This window comes from Cricetulus griseus, chromosome 2, assembly GCF_003668045.3.
Source record: "Cricetulus griseus strain 17A/GY chromosome 2, alternate assembly CriGri-PICRH-1.0, whole genome shotgun sequence".
NCBI classification, from domain to species: domain Eukaryota; kingdom Metazoa; phylum Chordata; class Mammalia; order Rodentia; family Cricetidae; genus Cricetulus; species Cricetulus griseus.
Window position 1 is genome coordinate 219,664,831 of NC_048595.1, and position 26,909 is coordinate 219,691,739.

At 40.5% G+C, this 26,909-nt stretch overlaps 1 protein-coding gene across 1 annotated transcript in view; it reads left to right on the forward strand.

Annotated features, from left to right (window-relative positions):
- Cdh2 (cadherin 2) overlaps positions 1 to 26,909 on the forward strand; it is a 221,976-nt gene that overhangs the window by 12,567 nt on the left and 182,500 nt on the right. Inside the window, exon 2 of the mRNA XM_027404378.2 lies at positions 20,065 to 20,176. Coding sequence (XP_027260179.1) covers positions 20,065 to 20,176 — 112 coding nt within the window. The remainder of the gene's footprint in view (positions 1 to 20,064; positions 20,177 to 26,909) is intronic.

A 26,909-nucleotide genomic window follows, 5' to 3' on the forward strand; every position in this document is an offset into this window, starting at 1 on the left:
GCACTCCAAAGTCACTTGTTTTCTGAAGTTTGGCCAGTTTTGAGTCTTCATTAAGTGTCATCCCTGACCAAAATAAGCTTCTCTGGTGGGGATTGAGTACTGAACTAATCTGTGGATATAGGTAAGTATTTAGAAGGAAGTTTGCTGTCATGCCCATTTAGCAGAACAATAGTAGTAGGTTATGTCCTAAGGAGGTCTCCCTTGCCATGGGTTTCTGGCCAGGTTTACAGTATTGGGCATGAGTTCCCTTCTAGAAAGCAGGCCTTAAGTCCAACAAGAAGGCTGGTGGTTTCCCCCACTACTGTTGTGCCAGTGGTTGTCACATCATGCCAGGCTGGTCATCATTTTAACTGGAGGACTCTGCAGTTGGATAAGACTGTTGGTGAGTTGTGGTCTTCTTCCTCCAGCAGCCTATGTAGTTCCTTGAAGTAGTATGAAAGCTAGTCAGCAAAGAAAAAGCCTTTGGGTCATATGTAGCTTGACTAATCCATGTTCTGCAACCACAGTATGCCATGTCCCCAGAATTAGGCTGGAACTTACCATTAAATTAAAGTGGACAATGAAGACCAGTTAATGGACCATATTAGGGGCACATTGTGGGGGAATTCTAGGACTTCCCTTACCAACAGCTTGTATGGCAGTATCTCTTGCCTGGTACTTTGATTACTATTTAGTAATCTCTGCCCTTCCTTTCCATTGCCTTCTCCAGCTATACTTTTCTCCCACCATTATTCTCTTTCTACCTTCCTATCTGTGTTCTACCATCTTCTCTCCCATAAAATCCTCTTCCCCTTTCCATGGCTCCTTTCTAGTTTCTTGGCTTCTACAGCTATTTCAGGTTAAACATACAAGTCTAAAGATTTGAGGCTGTAATCTACATATGAGAGGAGACATACAACCATAATTAAACTCAGTTACACACAGAGAGGGGGGGGGAGGGAGGGAGGGAGGGACAATATATATATACATATACATAATTATATATATATGTATATATATAATTCAGTCGATGCATTAGATGTATTATGTACATGTATACATAATGCATTTTTCTATGATTTGGTTTTCTGTTTATTATGTCAGCAAGATTCATTCAGTTGAGTTTTGTAGCTATAATTTGTTCATTTTCACTAATATAGATCATTACATGCTATGAATGTGGTACAATTTACGTATTTGGTTTGTGGTTGATGGATCAGAGAGTGTAGCTCCTGATTTTTTTCTTTTACCTTTGTCAACACTCTTATTCATGACACCTGGGCATGAATGCTATCGATACCCTAGGACTGTGTTTTTCAAACTTTGGCTTACGTTATGAGTCATTGGAAAGTTTGCTAAAAGAAACCCAAACCCAAGCTTCTGATTCTGCAAGTCCTCAGGGACCCTGAGAATTTGTATGCCTAGGAAGCTTGTGGGTGTTAGGTTGATGTTCTGCTCTGGGATTTGCATCTTGGAGTAGGATTACTGGATTCCAAATGGCATACATTCTCATTTCACCTACTACTTCAAGAGTGTTTTCCAGATGGGTTCACAACGCAATACATCTGCATTTCTCCCATCCTTTGTTTTAGCCCAACATTAACGTTTTAAGATCTGATGGCTTGGGTAATAGTAACTCCTTTTGGTTTAAATTTGAGTGTTCCTAGCTACAGTTGAGTTTGAGACTGTTCCACAGAGGGATGAAGTTCAAAATGTCCCTGTCATTTGTCTGGCCTTGCTACTTGTTACCTAGGGCTTGTAAGAAAATGTGCTTGAGACTTTACTGAAAATGGTGCCATGTGATTAAATATAATATTTGCACAGTACTTATTTGACCATGTGTCAGGTAAAGCACTTTACCTGTGCTGTTTCAAGTAATCCTTGCATCAATTCTCCTACAACCAGTAGGCATTACCATCCTTATCCATCTTACAAAGTTCATACAGAGCCTGGCTTAACCTATGTACCTGAAAGCTCACTGCTATGAGGTGGTGGGTAGGGCGTGAATGGAACTGTGGATCCTTGGTAGCCACTTCATGAATCCCAAGGACATAGGCAATGCAGTGGACACAGTGGGATCAAGGTAAGTCTCTTGTGGACTTTGAAGACTTACTGCCTGTAGAGGGATTTGAACTTCAGAATGAAGATTTAAGGGATTTTGTTTTCAAGGAGCAAATTTTGGCCTTTTAAATGATCTAAAAGACTGAGACAGAGATGGGGTAGGTGACTTTTGAAATAGATATTTGTCACTGGCCAAGCCTTTCTTGGTGATACCTTAAATAGAGGTTAGTATTGGATAAGGGGCTGGCTTTTCTTTCTGTAAATTGTTAGTTTTTCTTTTCTCCTGACATCATTCTAGCTCAGCCTCAAACTGAACTCACACAGTAACCTGGGGGCATTGCAGCTTTCTGTTCCTAGTACTTGATTCCCCCAATAAATTGGTCAGTTCTGACTGCCTGCACTCCAGTCTTCAGTATCACACCATCTAGTGAGCATGTGGCTCTGGTCTTCATGATGACATAGTGATTTTGTTTGGTCGGATTCTACCCATCCCCTCTTTACAGTGCTGCTCCCTCTACACTGAGTTACCTTTTCAGCCAAAAAAAACAAACAAACAAAAAAAACAAAAAAAACACACCTTTGGATGTTTACCTTTGGTCTTTGAGCATTTGGCAAGATTTATGGGTAATTCTGTTGTCCTTGGAGGACCTAAAAATGCTTCTCATCCACCTAAAGCCAAATAAGACAAAGGAATCAGTAGTTGAAGATAAGAGATGCAACTTTTAATACTAATAAACTCTAGGTTGGGGAATGTGGATTAAATATATTAGATTAGTTATCCACACCCTCCCATATGTGACAGTATAGAATGTGTTGACCTGCACATTGGGTGATTTGCCCTGTAAGTCCAGGAGGATAATGGTATTGGCTCTTGATGTGGAATAATGCTCTTGTACACTGTAAAGATTTATCACTCGTATAGGTTTAATAAAATGCCAAGTAGACAGGCAGAAAGTATAGGCAGGGCAACCAGACTATGAGAATTCTGGGAAGAGGAAAGGCAGAGATGCAGTGGCCAGCCAGACTCAGAGGAAGCAAGACGAGAATGCCTTGCTGAGAAAAGGTACCAAGATATGTGGCTAAATATAGATAAGAATTATGGGTTAATTTAAGTTATAAGAGTTTGTTACTAATAAGCTTGAGCAATAGGCCAGATAGTTTATAATTAATATAAGCTTCTGTGTGTTTATGTGGGACTGAATGGCTACAGGATGAGACGGAACAGAAACCTCTGTCTACATGCTTTGACTAACTATAGTCTGCCTCTCACAGAAAAGAGCTGACAAAGGGACTGGAAGCTGGGATTTGTGTGTTCAGCTGATTAGCCCACAGAGAACCCACAAATGTTATTACTGGCAACCCCCCCCCCATGCAAGTAGAGAGGACAGGTTCTACAAAAATGATTTGGGAGTGCATTTTGACCACTGAGCCCGTGTCCTTAACTATCGAGTGTGTGTTCATGCAGAAATATGGTGAGCCCCTGGACAAAGTGGGCATCAGTCAGTAGGCTCTTGCCCCAGCTCCATTATTTCTTAGCAGGTCTACAGTTTCACTTTTTAGAGTCCCAAGTGGGGCATGCAAGATGATTAATGCAATCATCTGAGCAGCCTACAGTGGTAGAAAGTAAACGAGGCCCCGATATTGGAAGAGTTATGCCAGGGAGAACTGTTCCCCAGAGCCCGTCTTTACAAAGGCCACAGCAGTGAAATTGTGCTATGTGGGGATGCCTGTGAGTGGGCTGAGGAGGCTCAGGTTAGGTTTTCTTTATGGATGTGAGGCTCTCTGAGCCTCTGATCTGCAACTCCACAACCCTTGAACTAAACAGTGCAGATGTGGAAAGGTGGACTCCCTGGCCTCGAACATAATAGAGGAGAAAGAAAAACTAGTGTAAAGTGGGGCCACTGGGCAATTCAGAACCTAAGGTGAAGACTGAAGCCTGCTGAATGTCAAATGCCAGTGTTCTTCAGTAAAAGCAGTATGCATAAGCAAGTACCCACCCCCATGGCCAGTTGCTAATCTTAACTCCCCAGGGGAACCTCTCCCAGTGAAGTTTCATTTTATAGCCAGTACAGCCAGCGGTCCATTCCCTTTGGGTTCCTGGATTTTGCCCACTAGGCCTGGCACCAGTCTGGGCTCAGTCTGGTGATGAACAAGCTACCCAGGGATCAGGTGTTCTCAGCTTCCTGCCACAAAGTGCCCCCGCCTCCCACACATACACTATGGCACTCATGGTGTTGCTTTGGCTAAAAATGGCCACCTGCATGGATAGATTTCCCTTTCATTTGTAAAGGTCATTCAGATCACATGGTTGGGGCTGACCCTTGAGCTCTTGGTCAGACCTTTAGAATCCAGGATGTGCCCTCTGTGCCCCTGACTGCAAAGAGGATTTGAGGCAAAGGTGGCCAATCCTTTGCAGCTTTCATTGGTCTGTCATGAATAATTTAAGGTGAGATACTTGCTAGGGCTCTCGAGGTCACCGTCATTTAAAATTAGCAAATATTGTACTGCTTGGTAGATTTCAGGCAGAAGATATTGAAATGATCCCAGTTTTGGTCCCTCTGTGGCTCCTACTTGCTCAGGCTGAGGCTCATGGGAACCTCTGGAAATCCCACACTGTCTCGTATCATTGCCAAAGCCAAACTGTAGCAGTTTTTCCCCTAAGTGTGCCACACTGGCTAAGGTCAGTGTGCATCCTGGTTTCTGTCTGCGTCCCTTGGCCTGCTGCCATCTCCTGAGGTCAACTGCTTCTTTTCTGTAGGCCTTCCATTCCTCAAAGCCACTTTGATAGACCAAGTTGTGGTCACATATCAAGATCAAAACATCGTGTGGTTTATGAATTAAAGCTTCCTATGTTGAAAGCCACCTACCCAAGTACAAAAACCAGTCACTGCATAATCAAACCTGCACATCACCAAGTTTAAATGAGTGCAGGGCTTAAAAAAAAATGAACCTTTTACAGAAAGCGATGTCCCTCATGGGGATTTTATTCCCTAAGAACATTTGACATTATTTATTTATTTTTGTTAATGTCCCAGTGTAGTTTATCAAATGCTGACGTCTTTGAAGTTGCCCAATAAATAGGACCTCTACTCTCTGCTGGAGTCTGAACCATGTGAAATGTAAGCCTGAGGAATCAGTTGGCAAGATTGGAAAACAGCAGCAAGGGTCCCCTCAGTGCAGAGTCAGAGGGCATGACCCTGACCGCTGGGCATGTCTTCCTTGCTAGAACTGCACCCACATTCCCTCAATTGCAGCATACTCCTCCCCTAAATCCTGCAGGGCATCTGTGAGCTCCCAGCATGGAAAATGAGATCACTGCACTTGTTTTCTGAGGGCTAGTGACTCCCAGGTGGGAGGGATAGAGGACAGGTTGGGCACCAGCTGCTCAGATTGCTCACGCATGTGCAGCCTTCAGGCAACTTCAGCTCATCCCTCTCTTCCCTGGAGCATCAGTATACATACTGCTTTAGTGCAGGACTCTGTGACACTTAGAGATCACTGTATAATGAGGGTCATGTATAGCAGTATTTACTTTTGAGAACTTAACCCCAGAAAATTGGATGCTATTTATTGATACATTAAAAATAGTCAACTCATTGTCTATGTGACATAAGCAATAATACATATGAAAAGATGCCTCTGTTTTTCAAATTAGAAAAAAGAAAAATACTTTAAACATCATGCCTCTATGTTTTTCTTTCATCACTTTAATGTATGGCTTGGTGACAAGATGGTGATGTTCTTTGTCTATTTGAATGCACCTGCATTTATGGTGATACACAGCCTCTGAGAAAAACCATCTGACTCTCATATGAAGTTGGGAGGGATAATGACAAGTGAGTTGTAACATGAAGATAGTACTTTGGCTTCTCTACATCCCTGGAAAGGATCTCAGAGAATCCTCAATGTCGCTACTGTCTTGTCCAGGACTGTCCTTTAATATGGTCACTCAGGTCAAACTGATTTGTGGAGTGGGCAGAGTTGGGGGCAATAGACAGCACTCCCCCTCTAGAACCCTCACACTGAAACTGCCCAAATGCCAGGCTCAGGTCCTTTGGAAGCTCACACTGGGCTATTGAGTTGAAACTAGAGTGGAGAATTTATCTAGGCAACATTTCCCCCTGCACACCCACGCATTCACCCCTTTCTAGCATTATAGGTTAGAACTCTGGGCAGCACTCTGCTTCCAGAGCAAGTCAGAAAGGGCTTTGTACTCTGTGGTTCCTCATGCTCCCCTTCTTTGGCTGCTACTTGTTTCTGGAACCTGTGCATGAATGCTATTTTCATGCAAGCATAATGTTATAAGTGGGTTGTGTTTATCTTATCAAGCCTATAGAATTAGGTAAATCACCACTATGGTCAGCTATTCAAATTCAGTCAGCATTATGGGGATTGTAAATCTCTGTAACCCATCTTCAAAAGTACAAGTGTGGTGCAGATTTTGTGAACTGTACCTGATGAGAAGGGGCTCTGGAAGGCAGAGAGAGCAGGGATTAGTGTAGTCTGTCATTCCTTCTCATCAGCATCACCACTGGAAATCACAGAAGCCGTGGGAGGACTATATTAATAACTTTCTGTGTGCACTTTTTTTCCAGAAATGTTTGGAAGTAAGTAGAGCTTTGATTTTGAAAGATAATTTATAAAAGTTTGGGATCCTCTTTTTCTCTGCATTTTTTCATAGTGAATAGATGCATGAAAGCAATTTACTATTGCGTATCTTGTATCATGTATCCCATGTGAGCATTGCATCTTTTATTTCACATATAGTATATGAATAACATACTTTATTATCACGTGCCCTATAATGTATCACATATCATAAGTGACTGTTGTATTTTGGGAACTGTTAATTATGGGAGTAGGCATATTTCGCAGTCTCAATTGATAAGGGTTTTAAATGGCTTTATTTAAATATTTATTTATTTTATGTGTATGGAGGTACAACACATGCCTGCCTGGTACTGCTGGATGTCAGAAGATGCCATAAGATCCCCTGGAACTACAGTTCAGATAGTTGTGAGCTGTCATGTGAGTTCTGGGAATTAAATCCAGGTCTTCTGGAAGAGCAGTAAAAACTTTTAACTGCTGAGCTATTTCTAGCCCCCAGTCAGTTCAATTTGTGTGTCACTATATATCACCACTGCCTAGTGGATGCTTTGAGGGCCTGGGAAATGGTGAAAAGTGGTCCCCAAATCGTTCAGTGTTGCTGTGATTAACATCCCTAAGCTAATGGAGTAAACTACAGAGGAAGCCTCTTCTCAGTTTTCTTGCCTGAAAAATGCCCTACTACCAATACCTACCCCATGGAATTGTTTTGTGGTCTTAGTTAAGGTCTCAGGCTTGTAAGACATATTAGCCCACTTCCTGCCCCTTGGTAAGCACAGAGTAGATACTGGCCTTCATTGATATTCAGTGTATTTAGTTGAATAAATTCCCAAGTTGATTATAAATTCAGTCTGATGCCAAGTACTATGCTGTTTGACATTTTAAATATTATATATAAGCATGTTGCTGTCTCTGGCAAGTGTAATGAGTTGATAGGGCAGAATCAATCTAAGCTGGAACTGACCATCTCTTCTAGAATTGCCTTGGGCACTTCTGAAACTCTTAACAGCAGCTTAATTCAACAGCAGTCTGATGATTGTGTTAAACTTTTACAGAAGCCAGCTAAATCTATAGGTGCATTGTTGTTGCCCGTTCTATTAACCATGCAGTACACTTAATGTTAAGCTCCAGCCTGGAGGCCTGTATAGCCTTTTTCTGGGATTGCACAGATCCACCCGAACAATACCTGAGGTATAATGTCTGTATCTTGTCCCAAGCCATGAAAATCTCTGCTCCTGGCATGGTGACATCGTAAAAGCACGTTTTGGTACCATGGACCCAAACTTCCCTGGATGCTATTGTGCTATTATAGGGTAATGCTGACTTTTGGTTGATAGTTCATTTTCTGTAGGGCTTGAAGCTTCCTGTGCCAATGCCAAAGTTACTGTTTCATTCTACACCATTCTTTTGTGATTAAAAGAAAGACATCAGAAGAAGAAAAGCCACAATACTAGAGGTTTTCAAAGATACGCCACTATAATACCACTATAATAATACCACTATAGCCATGTAGAAAGTCGGGAAATGGGCAAAGGAGGCCATGGAGGATGCTCCTTGCACCTGAGCTGCTCGGGAACTCGATGAAGGAAAAGAAAGAATAAACAATCATACGTTAAGATGGCCAGGGAGGTAACTCAGTCCCTAAGGTACTTGGTGTATAAACATGAGGCTTAAATTTGATCCTTGGAACACTCATAAAAGCCTCAGCGTGGTTGTGCACACTTGTATTCCCAGGGCTGGGAGGTAGAGACAGGAGGAGCCTTGAGCTTACTGGCCAGCCTGCCTAGCCTAATATGCAAGTCTCACAGAAGAGACTATCTGAAAAAGCAAGGTGGAATATTTGTTTACATTGTAAAGATCTGTCTTTGCTAAGGTGTCTTCTGATTGGTTTAATAAAGAGCTGACTGGTCAATAGCTAGGCAGGAGGAATAGGTGGGACTTCCAGGTGGGGAATTAAGGTGTGCAGGAGATGCCAGGAGACACAGAGAGGAAACAGAAGGTGCAAGATGTGGAACTGAGCTAATGCCCTTGATGGAGCATAGATTAATATAAATGGGTTAATTTAACTTATAAGAGCTAGTTAGGGACAAGCGTAAGCTACAGGCTGAGATTTCATAATTAACAAGACATCTTAGTGTCATTATTTGTGAGCTATGGTCCAGAGAAAAATCTGACTCTAGACAGTGTGCTGAGGAACATCACTTGAAGTTGACCTCTGATCTACACATGCATGCATACTCTTATACACACAAGTGCATCAGCACATACATGAACATGTGCACATACACAAAGGGAGCCTATGTAAAATACTGGATGTTTCCTTAAGAATACTACACCACAAAACAAAAGCATTGACATTGTTCAGGGTTCAGCTACACATTTTCAACATGGTTCTAGAGATAAGACATTCAAAGTGGCATCATCAGCATTGCTGACGCTCAGCATTGCTGAGTACAAAGAGCGGCAGGCACCCTTGCTTTCGAATAGTCTTCTTAACACAGCTCCCAACACCATGGATGAAATCCCATGAAATGTAAGGAATTTGGCAAATCATTTGTGTTCTTAAAAATTGGATTAGCAAATAACAAAAATTCACTCATCCAGAATTTGTCTTTTAACAATTCCATTATTCTATTATGCATCTATCTAACCACCTTAACACAGTCTTCATTAATTGCTTATATTTGTTTACATAATTTGAAAGTTGCATAAAAAATATTATCATAGTCATATCCCCACTCTCTGGTACCTGTCCGCACCTTTTAACCCACAGAGTACATACTACAAAAGGAATGCCACTCTGTACTTTTTGTGAATTAATTCTTTGTTTTAGTTCCCTTGATTTGTTTATAGTCTTTCTATTTAACTTTTTAAAATTTTTGTTTTGCTGCTGGGCATGGAACCCTCAGAATTGTTTATATTAAGCCTGTGCTGTATCTACTGAACCTACCCCAGACTCTGTAGTATTTGTTTTTAAAGTATTTGTCAAAGTCTCAATTGGCCATCTTTTATTGCCAGGTGACACTTCCAGTGGCAGGACTGACTTACTTTTAATTGAGTTGTTGTCCAAGGGGGTCCCATGGAAATTCCCCAAGCAAATCCCCAAGGCTGTTGCTAAGACAAGGATTGCTCTCCAAAAACTGACAGTGGAGCCCTGTTGGTGATGACTATACCACACAATACATTGAACATGAAGTCAAGTGGTGCCTACATGTATCCTTCACCACTATATTCTAATGTCTTCAGTGCAGAAATGTACTCTGCAGGCTACCAAAAGATAAACATGGACACCAACCCAGCCACAAAACCTTTGACCCATAATCTGTCCTGCCCGCAAGGTGTTCTAGTACAATGGTGGCACAGAACTTATAGGAGTAGAAAATCAATGTCTGATTTGACTTAAGGTTCACTCCACAAGAAGGAACCCATTCCCAATACTGCATAAGTAATCAAGAACCAGCGTCTAGATAGCTTAGAGACCTAGGCTAACTGGCTTAAATTGGTTCAAACACTACTGGTTTTAAAAAAAAATCAATGATATTCTGCCACACTCATAGATAGTGCCATATACAGTTGTGGTGGTTTGAATAGATGTGGCCTTCCATAGACTCATGTGTTTGATTGAATGCTCGTCCCATAAGGAGCCACACTATTTGGAAGTGTGGCCTTGTTACAATAGGTGTGGCCTTGTTGGAGGAAGTGTGTCACTGTGGGGTGGGCTTTGAGGTCTTATATACTCAAGCTATGCCCAGTGTGGTTCAGTTGCTTCTGCTGCCTGTAGATCAAGATGCAGAACAATCAGTCCTTCTTCAAGACTATGAAGATAATGGCCCGGATAATGGACTAAACCTCTGAAACTGTAAGCCAGCTTCCATTAAATGTTTTCCTTTATAAGAGTTGCCATGGTTATGATATATTTTAACAGTAATAAAAACCCCAACTAAGACACCAGTCATGATCAGAGAGGCTTCCTCAATAGCAGATGGGAACAGATGCAGAGATCCATAGACAGACATTATGGGGAGAGAGAGAGAGAGAGAGAGAGAGAGAGAGAGAGAGAGAGAGAGAGAGAGAGAGAGAGAGGTCTCCATCACCTCTCCTCAGAGCTCAGTGAATCCTGAGGAAGAGGAGGCAGAAAGATTGTGAAAGTCAGAGGGAATGGCGGATACAAGTAGAGCAAGGCACTATGAATCACCTAGGCAAGGAACATATGAACTCACTGAGACCAAAGCAGCAAGCACAGGGCCTATGTGACATCCTCTATGTATATATTACACCTATTACTTAATATTTTTATGAAACTCCTGATTGTGAGAATGAGTGGGTCTCTGACTCTTGTGCCTGCTCTTGGGACTCTTTTCCTCTGTGGCATTGCTGTATGACAACTTTGCTTTACTTATAATATTTTATTTGATCATGTTTGGTTGTTACCTCTTAGAAGCCCTTTGTCTTGTAATGAGACGGGAGGAGGGGAGGAAATGGGATGAGTAGAGGAAGGGAAACTATAATGAGGACATATTGTGTGAGAAAAGAATCTATTTTCAATAAAAGAAAAAGGCAAATATTTCTCAAGTTATAGACGTATCTTATAGGATATATTTCATAGAACAAAGAGATCAAGTCTTCATAACTTAAAAAATAGTAACATCAGTTAACCTTAACATTATAGTGAATATACAATTATTTGTTCGTTGCTTTTGACTACAATCTCATAAAGGCCAAAAGTTTAACTATTATTACTATTACTATTGGGGGGGGAGCTGAATCATAGATGACCCTAAGTAGCTGAACAACATCAGGAAATAGGAGGGTAGGGACCGAATTTGAGCTTTTGTAGGTTCCATACAGCCCTTTGGTCAACAAGTGACTGCTGCTCATTCCGTAAAGAATAGGGCAACACATGTATTTTAAGGAAGTGTCAACTCATCTGCATATGATAATCTCCACAGTTTTCCCAATGGATTATAATCACAGCAATCTGATGGGTTCCAAAGGAAAACTGAAAAAAGTATCCAGTTGATAACGACTTATGATAGCACGGACTAACTAGCTATCTTCTTAGTTAGAAAGAAAATGTAATGATTCTTCAAGGTATGGGCTTGCATTCAGATGTGAAACTTTTAGACAATCATGATAATTGATTGAGAAAAAGACAGAGAGACACGGTGACTGGAGAGTCGGTTCACTGTGCCTGCGAGGAATATTTAAAAGCTTAGATTCAAGAATGACGTGGAGAAAATTGGAAAGCAGATCCAGTGACCCAGTAGAGAGTAAAAACTGATCAGAAAAGAAACTTCGAGAAGTAGATTCGGGCTTTAAAGCTGGTGGTATGGAGACGGTGGAGAAATTTAACAAGGTCGAAAAGCCACGGTGCTGCGAGTGCAGAATCAGAAGGGAGAGACTAATGGTAATAGGCAAGCTGAACTCCTCAACTCTTATTACACTTCTGCCATTATAGACAAGGAGGTCGATCTTCGGCCCAGGAAGAGCGGAGCTAAGACTTGTAAGAGGAAATTGAAACTCCAGATAGGTGAGCTGATTGTGTGAGAGTGCAGCGCCACACTAAATGAGTTCAGATCCTCTGACCAGCATGAATGTTGCCCTGGTAGTTTGAGAGGACTGGCCAACTGCTTGTCATTTTTGAGCAGTGGTGCGGAAGAAAGTTATAAGGCAGAGGATGAGATGATGTCTCTATTAATATCAAAACAACAGAATCAAGAAGGTGTCATTTTCAGACCAATTAATAGAGATGCTCGCATTTGTGTCCCCCCTCAGAGGACACCTGAGGAGAATCAGGTGAAGCAATAGTGTTTTATAAAACTTAGTCTGCTCTTAGTAGGGCAACAGTAGCATCTATGGACACTGCCCTAGGAAAGACAATTGACTCTTAATTTGGTGTTGCAGTCAATCAAGGCTGTTTGTACCCCAAGGGGGAATTACTTATTCTATCCTGTTCTTGCAGAATGTTCTTCAGGCCAGGCATGGTGGTATATGCCTTTAATCCCAAATTTGGGAGGCAGTGTCAGGCAGATGTCTGTGAGCTCAAGGCCAGCCTGGTCTACATAGTGAGTTTGAGGTCAGTTGTGGCTATATAGTGAGAATCTGTCTCAAAACAAAACAAAGAATGCTTTTCACAATTATGTACTAAAGAATATAAATAGGAGTTGTGGTGGTTTGATTAAGACAGGTCCCCATAAACTCATATATTTGAATATTTGGTCACCATGGAACAGGAACTGTTTGAAAGGGTTATAAGGATTAGGAGGTGTGGCCCTGTTAGTGAAAATGTGTCACTAGGGTTGGGCTTTGAAGTTTCAAAAGCCCAAGTCAGACCCAGGTGTTTTCTCTCTCTCTCTCTCTCTCTCTCTCTCTCTCTCTCTCTCTCTCTCTCTGTCTCTGTCTCTCTGTCTCTCTGTCTCTCTGTCTCTCTCTCCCTCCCCCCCTCTCTCTCTGCCCTCTCTTTCTGCCTGTGGATCAGGATGTAGCTCTCAACCTCTCAACTACTTCTCCAACACCAAGTCTGCTGCCATGCTCCCCACTATGATGATAATGGACTAAACGTCTGGAACTGTAAGCAAGCCCTCAGCTAAATGCTTTCCTATATTAGAGTTGCAGTGGTCATGGTATTTCTTCACAGCAATAGAACAGTGCTGTGAATATTTTATGGTGAACAGAGAGCGTACAGGAGAGAGAGTTGTGCAGATAAAAATTTTTGCTTTTAAAACATGAGGACCTGAGTTCAAATTCCCAGCACCCATGTGAAAAGTCTGGTATGGCTGCATTCATGTCTATAACCCCATGACTGTTGGGGCCAGAGACAGGAGGATGAATGGGACTTGCTGGCTGCCAGCCTAGCTCTGGGTTCATTGAGAGACCATGTTTCAAAGAAATAAGGAGAGTGATAGAACAAGACAGTCCGCATCTTTCTGTGGCTTTCAGAAGCATTCATGTATTACACGCATATACATGTGTGTACACAATTTTAAAAGGAATATAAGTGAGAACACAAATAATTGTTTCGTCATTCCTCTTTCTTGTTGCTAAGCTATTAATCTTGAAACCATAATGAAGAGACAGCGGGTTGAGGGATGACTCTGGAAGCAGCCGCTTGTTAAATACCTACTCACATTCTTTGAGATTCTGTGGTACTGAGTCTTGGGTTACAAGAATCTGTACTTAAACACAGGTGCCAGATGGTGTGCCAAGCTGAACCAGCTTGGGAACTGCTGGGCTGTGTCAGAGATAAATCATGAGTCAGTGGCCTGGTGTCTTAGTAGTGTTAATACCGCTCTAACTGATAGCTAATCCTCACACCTGCCTTCTGAGTGGGTCCTATCTTTAGTACTCTCATTCTTCACAGGAGGGTTTCTGATGTTTTGGGAGGCTCATAGGCTGTAGCTATTGGTGGGGACACAAAGTCAGGCAGTCTGGTATATTGAAATTCCATGCTTCAAACATTCAGTGTTTAAACATGTTTACCCTTCTCTAGAGCTTAGCTCACAACCCTGAATCAACAAGGAAGAGCCATACCTGGACATCTGGCATGGGCTGTCTCCAACATCTAAGTAGCATCATTTATCAAGACATTGCAAAGTCTCCTGATCGTTTCTTGATGTGTAAACCTGGGGGTGTGTAGAAGCCAGCTGGAATGATTAATTCCTTGAGATCTAATTTTGGGATGTTAAATGTAAAAACAAACTGCTCCTCATGGTCGAAAATCAACCTCAGAGACACTAGGAAAGGAAGCCATGACTTATTTTGGTGTGATGGGCTACAAGCTCAGCACAAATTCCTGGGGACTTTGTTCTCCTGTCTTTTGTCTTGGCTGTTCTTTTCCACTTCCTCCTGGCAAATGTTTAATCATCTTTAAAGTCAAGGCCTAAATGTCACCTGAGCTGTGGAATCCTCTTTGACTTCCATGGGTAGATTTATCATCCTGTTCTTTCTGCTTCTTTATAGCACTTTCTTCTGGCATTATAATTTTGTGATTATACTTTCCAGTTTGTGGCAAAGTCACTCAGTTGGAAATAGGAGGAAAGTCATCCACCCTTCCCTCTGTGGGCCCTGTTCTCACTAAGCCTAGTTGATTTTAATTGACTGCATGTTGATAAGAATCGCCCATTCTGTATGCCCAGCCTGATTTAAGTCTGTGTGCTAAGGTATCTCCCAGCTGTCACTCCTCACCTACCCCCATTTCCCATGAAGCAATTTGGAAAATTCTTTATCAAATACAGTTCGCTGATGTACTCCTGGTCCCCAACACCCCTTCCTTGGCCCAGCCAGTGGAATAACCCCAGGCTCAAAGCCATCTATGATTTGACCCTGTGTAACTCTGCAACTTCAACTTTTGACTTCCTGCCTTGCTTCTTGGGCAGCACAACAGGGAGCTCATTGTCATTCCCTAGGCATGTGCTGTTTCTTGCTGTCTCATTTTAGCTCAGACAGTGAGCTCCTGCCACAGCTCCCTTGCCAGGCCCCTCTGCCATGCTACTACAAACCCTTTTGGGGGAGACCTCAGGACCCCAGGAGCCTTCATATGCCCTGGGGCTCAGCACTTCTACACTTCCTCCTTGAAGCTTTGAGCTCCTAAGCCTGAACCTCCTTCTGTTTCCAGTGGCAAATGAACACTCTGAACAAGCTTTTCCAAAGCTGTAATTGTTTTTGGTAATTGGAAGAGCAGCAGCATTAGAACTCTGCCTCTTATTCTGTGTGCAAGTGTGATCTTGGGTATTTCACTTCCTGTGAGAACTCATTTGCTCATCTGTAAAATGCTGGTATTCTTCCCTCTGCCCCAGAGAAGCTGAAGGAGAATCAAGTGAGATTCCAATACTGTCAAAAACTTAACAGTGTCCCCAGGGTCTTCAGCAGATAATTCTGTGTGTTTGCTTGGTCAAGAATGAGTCCTATATTTTTCAGTGTGTTTATGCTGAAAGTTAAGGTTTTGTGTCCACAGATAGGTTTCATTGGAATTAATGTAATGTCTGGCTGCTTTTGAGTTTCAACAGTAAAGTTGAGGTCTTGCAACAGAGCCTGCAGAGCCTAGAGTGCTTGCTGTTTGACCCATATGGAAAAGAAGCCTACTTACCCAAGCACCACCCACATATGGTCAGTTCACAGGAAAATGTGCACTTCCCAGTTCCTTTCAGGTGTGAAAGCAAGCTTGAGGGAGAATTCATTGCCCTGCATCTGATTTCCAGAGTTTCATCTCAGACCTAGTAGAGTGGTCAGTTAGGGATGGGGTGAGGAAGGTGTGTCCCAACAAGGTTTTATTTGGCTATTTGAGATGGCCTTCACACAGGGAAATATGAAGGGTAGGTAGATACTTCTTTTTTTGTGGGTTGACATGTAACATACAACTCTGGTGGCTTTTTGTTTGTTTGTTGGTGTTTGGGTTAAATACTTCATTATGCTTCCTGTCTTGGGTATGACACTGTTCTTGGCATCATCGTTAGTCTCCTTCCTTCTAGAAACTAGCATCCCCCTCCAAGCTGTGACAACCTAAAATATGATGAGACATTATTGAATGTCCATATGTCCAACGGAGTCAAAGCATTTCTGGTTGAGAAAACACTAATGTAGAATATTCCACCATTAAGTATGGGTTATACTAGGAAACCTTCCACATCCTAAAGTTTTTTTTCTGTTAATGCAAGAAACTTCAGAAGTAGAATCACCTTGCCTGGGTAGTTCCTGCTTGACAACAAGTTACTCCCCACAAGTTTCAGAGCCGATAACAGCCCAGCCCTAGCCTGGGAGAATGTTAGTTAAACGGGGGTGAGGGGTGTGTGTCTAGTACTTGAAACAAAGAAAGGCCAAATTTCTCTAGAAGATTATATTTACTTGAGTGCTGCCTGTTTGTTTAACAGATTGATTTTGATAGTTTGAACAGGAAAAGAATGATGTATCATACACACACACACACACACACACACACACACACACACACGGAGGGAGGAGAGAGAGAGAGAGAGAGAGAGAGAGAGAGAGAGAGAGAGAGAGAGAGAGAGAGAGAGAGAGGTATTATTTGGCCAGGCTGGCCTCAAACTTGTGATGTATTTGAAAATTATCTTTAACTCCTGATCCTTCTGCCTGTGCCCCCCCCCCAGTGCTAAAATTATGGTCATGTACCACCATGCCCAACTTGAAATAGATATATTAATAGAAATATTAACATGGATTAGTAGCATTCCTTGGATCCATTAAAACCTCAAGGTCATCCAGGGCTCCCACAGATGTTTATTATGAACAGTCAGGGATTGGGGAAGATGCACTTTATTACTGTTTTGTCATTCTCATGGTCAGTTTAGTCAGGCAGGTGTCCTTGCATAGCTGAAGAAGACGTACGCAGAGAGACTAGGTAAAGGGTAACAGAGTAGAATTCTTGTATTTGATGCAAAGGAGACTTAAACCACCAGAAGGAAACATCTGCTTTATTCCTGATGGCTTGAGGTAGCCTTGTGATCCTGTTCCTGTAAGTTTCAACCAGGGCATTACTGGTGCTGGTTCTTCTGCTTAGGCAAACACATTAATCTTGAAGTTGAAGCAAAACTGCCCCTTTGTCCACAATCTTTAGGCATCACGTATCATGGAGAGCTTCTGCACGCGGCTGCACACTGCCCCTCCCAGTGTCCACCTGAAATGGACTGCTCTTTCCTGCATGTCTTTGGTTTGTTTCTGTCTCATCATCCTCCCAGGTCTGCCCTGATCCACATGCTATGACAAGAATCTGCCTCAGCTGTACTATGATTTATCACAGGTTTATATCACATCTGTCCCCTTAATGTGTCAGATGGGGGAGTTCTCACTATCTGTTTTGGTGAGCTAACAGTTAAAGCTTTCCTTTTACCAAATGCCTTCCTTGTATCAGGGTGCATGTAACCGGGACCTACTGGCGGCTTGTATTGTAACTCATTCTTGTGTGATACTCCACAAGTATGGGCAGACTCTCTTCTTGCTTCTTATTGGTTTTGAGTTATGTATCCTTTATTATGAAATCAGTAGTGTGGACATACTGGAAATAATGCGATGTGTACCCACTTGTGTTTCCAGTCTTCCCATCTTACTCAGCTGCTTCACCTGCTTTGCAGAAGAAATGATTCATACATTCAAAGCCATCTGTAAAACACCAATCTTTCCTGTTGCATGCACTTCCTTCCCTTACTTCCCTGTCCATTTTAAAATTGTTCTTCTGTTCATTTGTATGTGTCCGTAGCATTGACTATCTTTGTGATTAAATTTGATGAAAATGGAATCATCACTCACATCTTTTATTTATTTATTTTTAAGAGTGACTCATACTGCCATGTGCTTAGTCTTCACTTTTAATCTGGAATACCACATAAATATATTTTTTGATTTACTAATGCTTACCCTGAGCTTGATTTATAATTATATTTCTCTTTCCACATAGTGTATAACTCTGAGTTCCTAACTTTTCTTTCATGTTGTGGTGTTGTCTGTTTGACAAATTGCCTGTGTGAATACATGTAGACCAGTTCTTCAGTTTTAATGTTGCTGGATGCTTCTCTTTTTGAGACTAGGTCCATTTTCCTCTTGGTGGACATGTAGGGGCTCCATAGTTCGTGGGAAAACAGCCACGCTTCAGTAAATATCTCTCAATACATCTACTAGGGCACCCAGGAGAGAGCTTCTCTAGGAATGTATTACAGTGTAGGAGCTAGCCATAGCCATCCTCATCAGACTTTTCCATATTGTAGCCCCTTTTGTAAGTTTGTATCCCCACTCTTGGTAAGGAGCTTGTCTCTCTGTGTCCCTGATTTTATATCATCTTTTCTCAGATATAATTGACTTGAAACCTGTCATGAATTTGGTGGGTCTTCTATTGGTTCACTTTTTGTCTGTATGATTAAAACATCTGACAGAAGCAGCTTGGTGAGGCAATGTTATTTAGGCTTCTGGTTTCCCAAGTGTCTGTCCATTTGGTCCCCATACACTCGGACAGAGTTTCATGTGGGTGTCATCTGTGGCTGAAGCTGGTCTTTACAGCCCAAAGGAAGCAGAGAGAAGGGAAGGCCTGTTCTTTGCTGTCTGTTTGCTCTTTCCCCTTTTACTTTTTAAGGGATGCTAACTCATGGAATGGTACCACCTACACTCAGCACGGTGCTTCCCACTCAGTTGATTCTCTTTGTAAATGCCTTCTCAGATTCATCCAAAAGTGTGCATCCCCTAGCCAATTCCAGTTTTGTCAGGATGACACTGAAAATCTATGTCCATAAGGCTAAACTACAATCTCTCTTGCGGTTCCTAATATTTTGATATTAAACATTGTGAAATATTTAATACACTATAATTTTATTTCCTTAGACATGAAAATCACAGATTAACCATTAGATGAGTGGCTTTTTGCAAAGTCATTATTTCTAAACTTCATTTGTGTAATTCAGGGATTCCTTTAATTAAGAAGTGTCATTGTATTGTTCATATAGACACCACCTTTTCTGAGTTCTATCACTTTGGGGGTGGGGATACAGGTGACAGTGATCATTTCTTTCTGGTTTGTTGTGTTATTGATTACTGTTCCTGACATTCTGTCTACTGAAATTCCCTTTGGTGAATTATGTATTCTTCCTCCCTCTGTGTTTGAACTTCCATCAGTGTAGGTAGAGATCCCTATAGTTAATAGAGAATACTCTAAGGTCTAACCATCTTGATATTGGACCAATGAAGCCAGAAGTATTGGTGTAAATATTGATGGTTAGTTCAGCAAACTTTGGTAAGACTGAGTTTTAAGCACCTGTGAGTAACTAAGTATGTAGACACAGAGGAAGATGCAGAGGACTCACAGCTACTTTTTAAGTATATAAAAAAAATCTTAATTCAATTGATCATTTTAAGATAGTTTTTAAAAAAACATATACTTTGGATTTAAAGACTATATATATCCTTTATTGTTTGGTTTGACTGGGCATGTATTCTTTATTCTGCAGTAAGTTTATCATAACTTTTTCCACCAACACAGCATGTTCAAGTAAACTTCATGAAGAGCTAGATGACACTGTAAAACTTATCTATACACCTGAATGTATACTTTTTTTTTCCATAGCCTTCTTGTTACTATGGGTGATATGTGGGCCTCTGGGACTATTTGGCTGACTCCTATCCATGCCTACTTGGTCCTCTTCATTCACAATGGCCATTTTAATGGAAATGGTTAGTCCTTAGAGAAACCTGGAATGTGTATTATGTAGATTTTTCAGGACTGGACAAGTGGGATTTGTTTCTTTAACTCCAATTATCAAAAAGATTAACCCTTTGCCCTCTACATTCTAATTGTAACCCTTCAGAAACAGAGGTTGTTTGTACAAGATAGTTGAAAAAAATGGGGCTGGATGCCAAGTGGACTGTGTCTCAGTAGAAAGAGGCAGCAATCATCGTCTGCATTTTTCTCTTGTGTTCCAGGCGTCTGTGGAGGCTTCTGGTGAAATTGCATTATGCAAGACTGGATTTCCTGAAGATGTTTACAGTGCAGTCTTACCGAAGGATGTGCACGAAGGACAGCCTCTTCTCAATGGTAGTATCTTAAAACAATTCTTGTCTATATATTGTCCATGCTCTTCAGGTCTCTGACTCCTCTCTCTGCCATAGCAAGTGTGGGTTTTTCATCGTCTCCATAATGAGATCATAGAGACTTTACCTACAGAGAAACTTATGCATTTCCTATGTACATTGTTGGATGGCTCTTAGCCTTGTGAAATTTTCAAGTTTTTTCCTTGTTCAATTTATATTAAGAAACTTCATACAACTGCATTTTCTGCACATATTTTACTTAGTAAGAAGAATGATTACTTACCAGACATCTGATTCTAAGGATCAAAAATTATTTCCTTGAATTTCAGAAAGGAACTCATAAATATTAACCCTGATTAAGACATGCTCAATTTTAATATTTGGCAAAATTATAGTAAACAGATTTAACAAACTGAGTCTCAGGTGAGAGCATGAAATCTGCTTTTTTGTTATGACCTAGTTTATGCAAATTACTAGAAAGCTTGTGTATGTGGAACATAAGTGAACCTGAAATATAGACTAATTTTCCACATAAATGTGATTAAGTTCATTATGCTTACTATGTGAGAACCTTGCCAACAAATCTAGTTCAAAATCAGAAATAAAGCATATCTAAAGCAAAATTTAAACCACCTTCCTTTAGTTCCAGCGAGAAACAAATAAAATTTTGGTTAGTAGCCTTGTAATATTGTCACGAGCACATTTATCATTACACAATATGTTATTGAAATATGAAAGCAAGAATTGATCAGTGAGTCATTTAAATTTTAATTCCTTACAAATCTTGCACATCTCTAAGGCTGTCTGAGAGAGCTGCATTTAGAAAATCTGTTAACCTCAGCTAATTAATTTGCACAGAGCTCTACCACATAGCCTTAATTGAAGTGTCTCCATAGCGCTGACAAACCCTACTGCTCTAATACCTAAGAATACTGGAGGCAGAGGACTTTGAAATGTAAATGGCCTCTTAGCTAGGGAAGCTCTTTGGTACAACTTAGGTTTTATTTTAATTTCTATTTAAATTGTGATTTGCTCCCACCTATGTGGTCTTTCTGAAGCTGATTTCCAATTTTCTCCCAAGCCCCCTCCTGCCCCTGCCTCATTACATGCTCTTTTAATGAGTGCATATCAGTTAGTCTTCCTCAGCACTAAATACTGGGTAATGGCTGACTTGATGGTTGTTTGATTCAAATCATAGTGCGTCAACTTTATCTCAGAGAGAACCTTAAAGACCTGCAAACTTTCCTTGTTCTTTGTATATGTAAATTATTGCATAGTATCCTAGAACATGGATAGTGGGGAAGCACTCCATAAGTGTGCAAAATATATTCACATGATTCTAAGGAATAGTTCTGCCAGGCCAAAAAAAAAAAAAAAATCTTAGGGTAATCGGTTGTGATTTTTTTAAATTGCATTTTTTGTGATTCATTGTTTTAAATGACTAATGCCTTTTTCTAAGAGCCTTTAATTTGTCTTTACAAATAAGCACATAGTCTGTCACCAGAAACCATTGATTAAAGATTAATTACTCGGACATTTTGAATAGTTTTAAAACTAATAGCTCATTTTCCAATTATTCAATAATGCTGTTAACACAAGAAATAGGGTTTAGCATTTCCCTCATATCTTTTTATTATTACCTAGATATTTATGATTTCTCCTGAAGTTGTCATTATGAAAGATTCAAAATACTTCAGGCTTTGTTCTCCAGCCATCCTTCTTGGGAGAAAAAATAACTGATAGTGTGTGGTTTTGCACATGACATACTATTACTGGCTTTCTTTATCCATCTTAGAAGATGTTAAAGGACAAAGCAACACATGAAAGTTCAAGATACCATGTTTAAAACACCCACTAGAGGAAATAAGTAACTTTGGGAAAAGAAGAAAATTCACTCAAATTTCCAGGAGCATTAGTCTTAATGTCACCAGTTAATGTTTCTGTCAGAGACCTGACTTAAATGATTGCAGCATTTATCTGTTATATATTTTTGGAATCTTTAGTAGGATAATGATCCAAAGCTAGCTATTCCATTCATGGAAATGAAATGCCATGCCATAATTATATGCATGAATTTGGATACTGCAGTAATTTATTTCACCTTATACATGCAACATTACTCAGCCACTGAGGGTGATTGCTTCTGGTATGTGCTATTGGCCTGTAGGGTTCAAGGACATAATTGTACATGAGAGGCTTTGACACTTTCCCAAGCCATTGGAGTGTTCTACCATATGGAGGTTAATGTGAAGAGTTCCCACCACTGAGGTTCATCATGTTTTCTCATTTGCTGTCTACCTCTGTTGCAAACCATTCCTTTCCCAATCCTGTAGCATTTATGTGTCTTTTATAGTTAGAATCAGTTTTCATATCCTAGCCAATCATTTTAATTCTGTATTTCACTCTATCTGAAAAGACAAAACATTATTCTTGCTATTTCCTTTAATTAATTTCCTATTGGTGACATTTTAAAAGAGGAAAGTGGCTCACCTGTTATATGCTGGTGTCACAGGATACATGTGGCATACCATGCCCTCACCTGTTGCAAGCTTTGGTGTCATGGGATACATGTGGCATACCAAGCATTGTGAAAGAGTTGAACGTTTTGGCATTTAGAACCAGGTCTGTAGATCATTTTTTAACAGTTCAGTGGTAATCTCCATGAAGGTGCTTGGAAAATATTAAGCTCTCATTAAAGATGTACGATGACATTAGAAAGCCACAGGGAAGCATCCTATGTGGCCTGTACAGTCATTAGAGAACAACAGCCTGTCCCCAACGTCCCTTTCATTTTCTGTATTTGTCATGAATTTCATGAGATAACAAACCTTAAGAACTAGGTAAGCCCTCCTGTGTCTCTTGTAGATTTCATCAGTCTTGTGTTTTTGTAAAAATCATAGAGTGATGTGCCTTATATTGAACTTTTGCCTCTCGTGTTGTATTATATGGATACTTTGACTGAACAGAATCCATTATTGTCTAAAATGGCTATAGAGCCCTCAGTTCTGTTTTTTAGCAAAACCAGATTTTTCTTAGCTGTATGTCTATTTTTGAACATTCAGGTTGTTCCCAATTTTCTTCTCTGATGTGTAGTGCTGCTATGAAGATTCTAGAGAAAGTTGATGTTTCTTTAGGGACAGCTTCTTCTGGAATTGGTTCAAAAGCAGAATTTTTAGGTCAAAGGAAAATATAGCTTGACAGGTGGATGTTTGGTGTGTGTGGGGAGGGGGGATGTATGCCTGCCACATTATGTGTGTGTAGGCCAGATGATAGCTCCATGTGTTGCTTTTACCTTGCTTGAGACTGTTTCTGTTGTAACTGCTAGGTAAGTTGGGCTAGCTGACCTTCTAGTGTCCAGGAATTCTGCTTCTTCTCCTCCTATCTCTCTGCAGAAACACTGAGTTTACAGATGCTACTTCTTTGTTTCTTCTCTGAAATCCAAACACAGGTCTTCACCTTGTGTGTCAAGCCCTCTGCCAACTGAACTATGTCTTTAGCCCTATAGCAGCCCTGTAGAAATGTTCTTTGTAAAATAGTCTTCTTCTTCTTCTTCTTCTTCTTCTTCTTCTTCTTCTTCTTCTTCTTCTTCTTCTTCTTCTTCTTCTTCTTCTTCTTCTTCTTCTTCTTCTTCTTCTTCTTCTTCTTCTTCTTCTTCTTCTTCTTCTTCTTCTTCTTCTTCTTCTTCTTCTTCTTCTTCTTCTTTCTTCTTCTCTCTCTCTCTCTCTCTCTCTCTCAGCTTAAATGTATGTTACTTCATTTTAGAATCCTTATCCCCATGTAATTTTTTAATGTTTTCTAGGTTTGTTCTTTCCTTTCTGAGGAAGAGCAGCTTTTAATCCTTTGAGATATATGTTTGCCTTTGTGAATTAGGATCAGATCTGTCATGTTTAGGCAGTCAATTTTACCTTACATTTTCCCATTCCAGTTTCAAAGCACTTATTACCAACTCTCTCATTTTCCAGACAAGCAAATTAGAGCTCTGAGAGATTATAGGCTTGCCCATGATTACATAGCTTCTTAGTCTGCTAACTGCAGACCTGGAATTAGAACTCAGTGTTGGTTTTTTTCCCTCCTAACCTAGTTCTGATGATGCTGATAACTAAAAAAAAAAAGCCCACCACAGAGATGGGGGAGGTTTTAGTCCACATATCCAGAGGTCTCGTGCAAAGCTTATAGAAGGTCCACTTTCTCTTTGCACATTGATTGACATGCTGCTGGGAAGATTTGGAAACCATCACATAAACAACACCTCTTCCAACAAAAAAATAGATACACCTTTTATTTATTTTCACTCTTCATCATTGTACATGCCTATTTACTGGCAGAAGAATGTCAGGTTTTAGAAGATAATATTTAACTTATACTCCACTAAGCTGGGAATAAAAAGAAAAAAAAAAAAAACCTCGTGGAAGTACATTTCTGGAAAATAAAATAATTACCACCTTACATTTCTGTCCTGTGTCCACAGTATCTGACACGACAACGGAAGCCACCCTGACACTGCAGTGTGGTTGCCAAGAGGGATGTTCTTGTGTGTTTTGAATTGGCTGTCTTCATGCTGTTTCACCAAGTCAACTCTTCAGATCTGGTTAACATAAATAGCAACTGGCAATTACCATGAATATTTTCAGTAATCCATTCTGATGCACAACCTCTGGGCAGCTCATGATGATTATGTTCAACTCCATGGGATTTAATTTAGATTAGTTTGCTTGCTGATTGAGCCTGTTCTGCATTAATGTGGGGCCTGAAGGATAGTAACTGTAGACAACATGACTGAAGTAGTTTTTATTAGTTTAGAAGTCATATAGGGCTCAAATGCTGTCCTGTTTGTGTATTTATGTGTGTTCTTGTCTGGGAGGGGCATGTATGTGTGAGTGTGTGTGTGTGTGTGTGTGTGTGTGTGTGTGTATAGAGACCATCCTTGGGTATTTTCCTCCATTGCTTTCTGATGGGGGAGGTCCTTCTCTATGATGTGAATATATGTTTCTCTTATTGGTTGATGAATAAAGCTGTTTCAGCCAATGGACAGAGAGGATGTAGCCAGGTAGGAAGTACAGGAGGGACTTCCAAATTAGGAGAATTGTGGAAAGATGAACTCAGGGAGTGAGCCTAGAGCGAGACACCATGTAGCTAATACACAAATTAATAGAAATGTTTAATAATTAAGAGAGAACTAGCCAATAAGGTGCCTAAGCCATCAGCCAAACCTTTTATAATTGATAGAGGCTTCTGTGTGTTTATTTGTAACTAAATGGCTGTAGGACCAGGCAGGACAGAAACCATTGGCTACAGCTTTCCACATTGGTCAATGTAGCATAGTGAACTGAGGCCAGAGGATTGAGCTAGACTAGCTGGCTAGTGCATCCTAGGAATCTACCTGTCTCCACCAGCTGTTATGTAATTGCTTTTTCCAGGATCCAACTTTGTTGTTGTTGCTGTTGTTTTGGTTTTGGTTTTTTGTTTTCCAGGCAAGGTTTCTCAGTGTAGCCCTGGCTTTCCTGGAACTCATGCTATAGACCAGGCTGACCTTGAACTCATAGTGATCCACCTGCCTCTGTCTCTCAAGTGCTTGGATTAAAGGCAAACACACCATTATTACCTTCACTATGCCCACCTTTTAAGAAGAGGTCTTGAAATTGAAAATTGGGTCCTAAACTTATGTGGCAAGCACTTTTACTGAATGGGCCACTTTCCCCAGCATTTACTCTATTGTTTTTTTAAAATAAGTGCCTTTGAATGATATGTCACACTGAATTTTAATAGACTTGTTCATGAAAAACTATTGTAATTGTTGTGGTAAATTTTGTTTGTATTTCATATATAAAATGTTTTAAAATATTTAAACTGTAGGTTTACAATGGTCTTGTTGATAAAGCCAGGCAGGCCATTACAGTTCACTGTCTTCTGATGGATTATGGGAAATGGCATACACACACACACAAAGAAAGAAAGAAACCAAAAACACAGGGGTTGTTCTCTGTATTGTTGATAAGCAGTGGGTGCATCTTATGGTGATCATTTTTCAAAATGTTCTCATGAGTAGTAGTTCTTTTGTTGTGTTTTTAAAGTTAGAATCTTTCTAAAAGATGTAGTTTTAACACCATTTATTTTCTATGTTCATAGTCCCTCGTGTGTGTGGTCACTTACACCATAGGCCATGCTTGGAGGTCAGAGGACAACTTGCTGTAGTTGGTTCTGTCTTTCCAACCTGTTGAAGTAGTGTCTGTCTCATCTCTGTCATACTGTGTACTCTAGGCTAACTGGCCCCTGAGCCTTTGGCTAATTCTCCTGTCTCTAGGCACATGCAGGCTGACATTGTTAATACTTTGACCTGCAGAGCCAGATTACAGGCCTGGAAAGTTTCTTTCTTTCTTTCTTTCTTTCTTTCTTTCTTTCTTTCTTTCTTTCTTTCTTTCTTTCTTTCTTTCACAATACAATTAGCTCTACAATAAATAAAAGAACTGAGGTCTTTTGTCTTGTTTATATTTGCTTAGGCATTATTTCCCACTTGTAAATTTTTCAAACCCCCGGATGTATTTTTCACCCTGTTTTCTTAGTAGAGAGTTACAAAGGAAGGCATACCTGTCCCAGTGTGCACTTCCTGTCTTAGCTTCTTTTACAGGTATTTCTAGCCTTGAGAAATTTGGAGGAGTTGAGGTTGGCTTCTTCACAAATGTGTAACGAGAAGACATTGTTAAAGACAGCCAGGCATGTTTTGCCTGTCACTTGCAAAC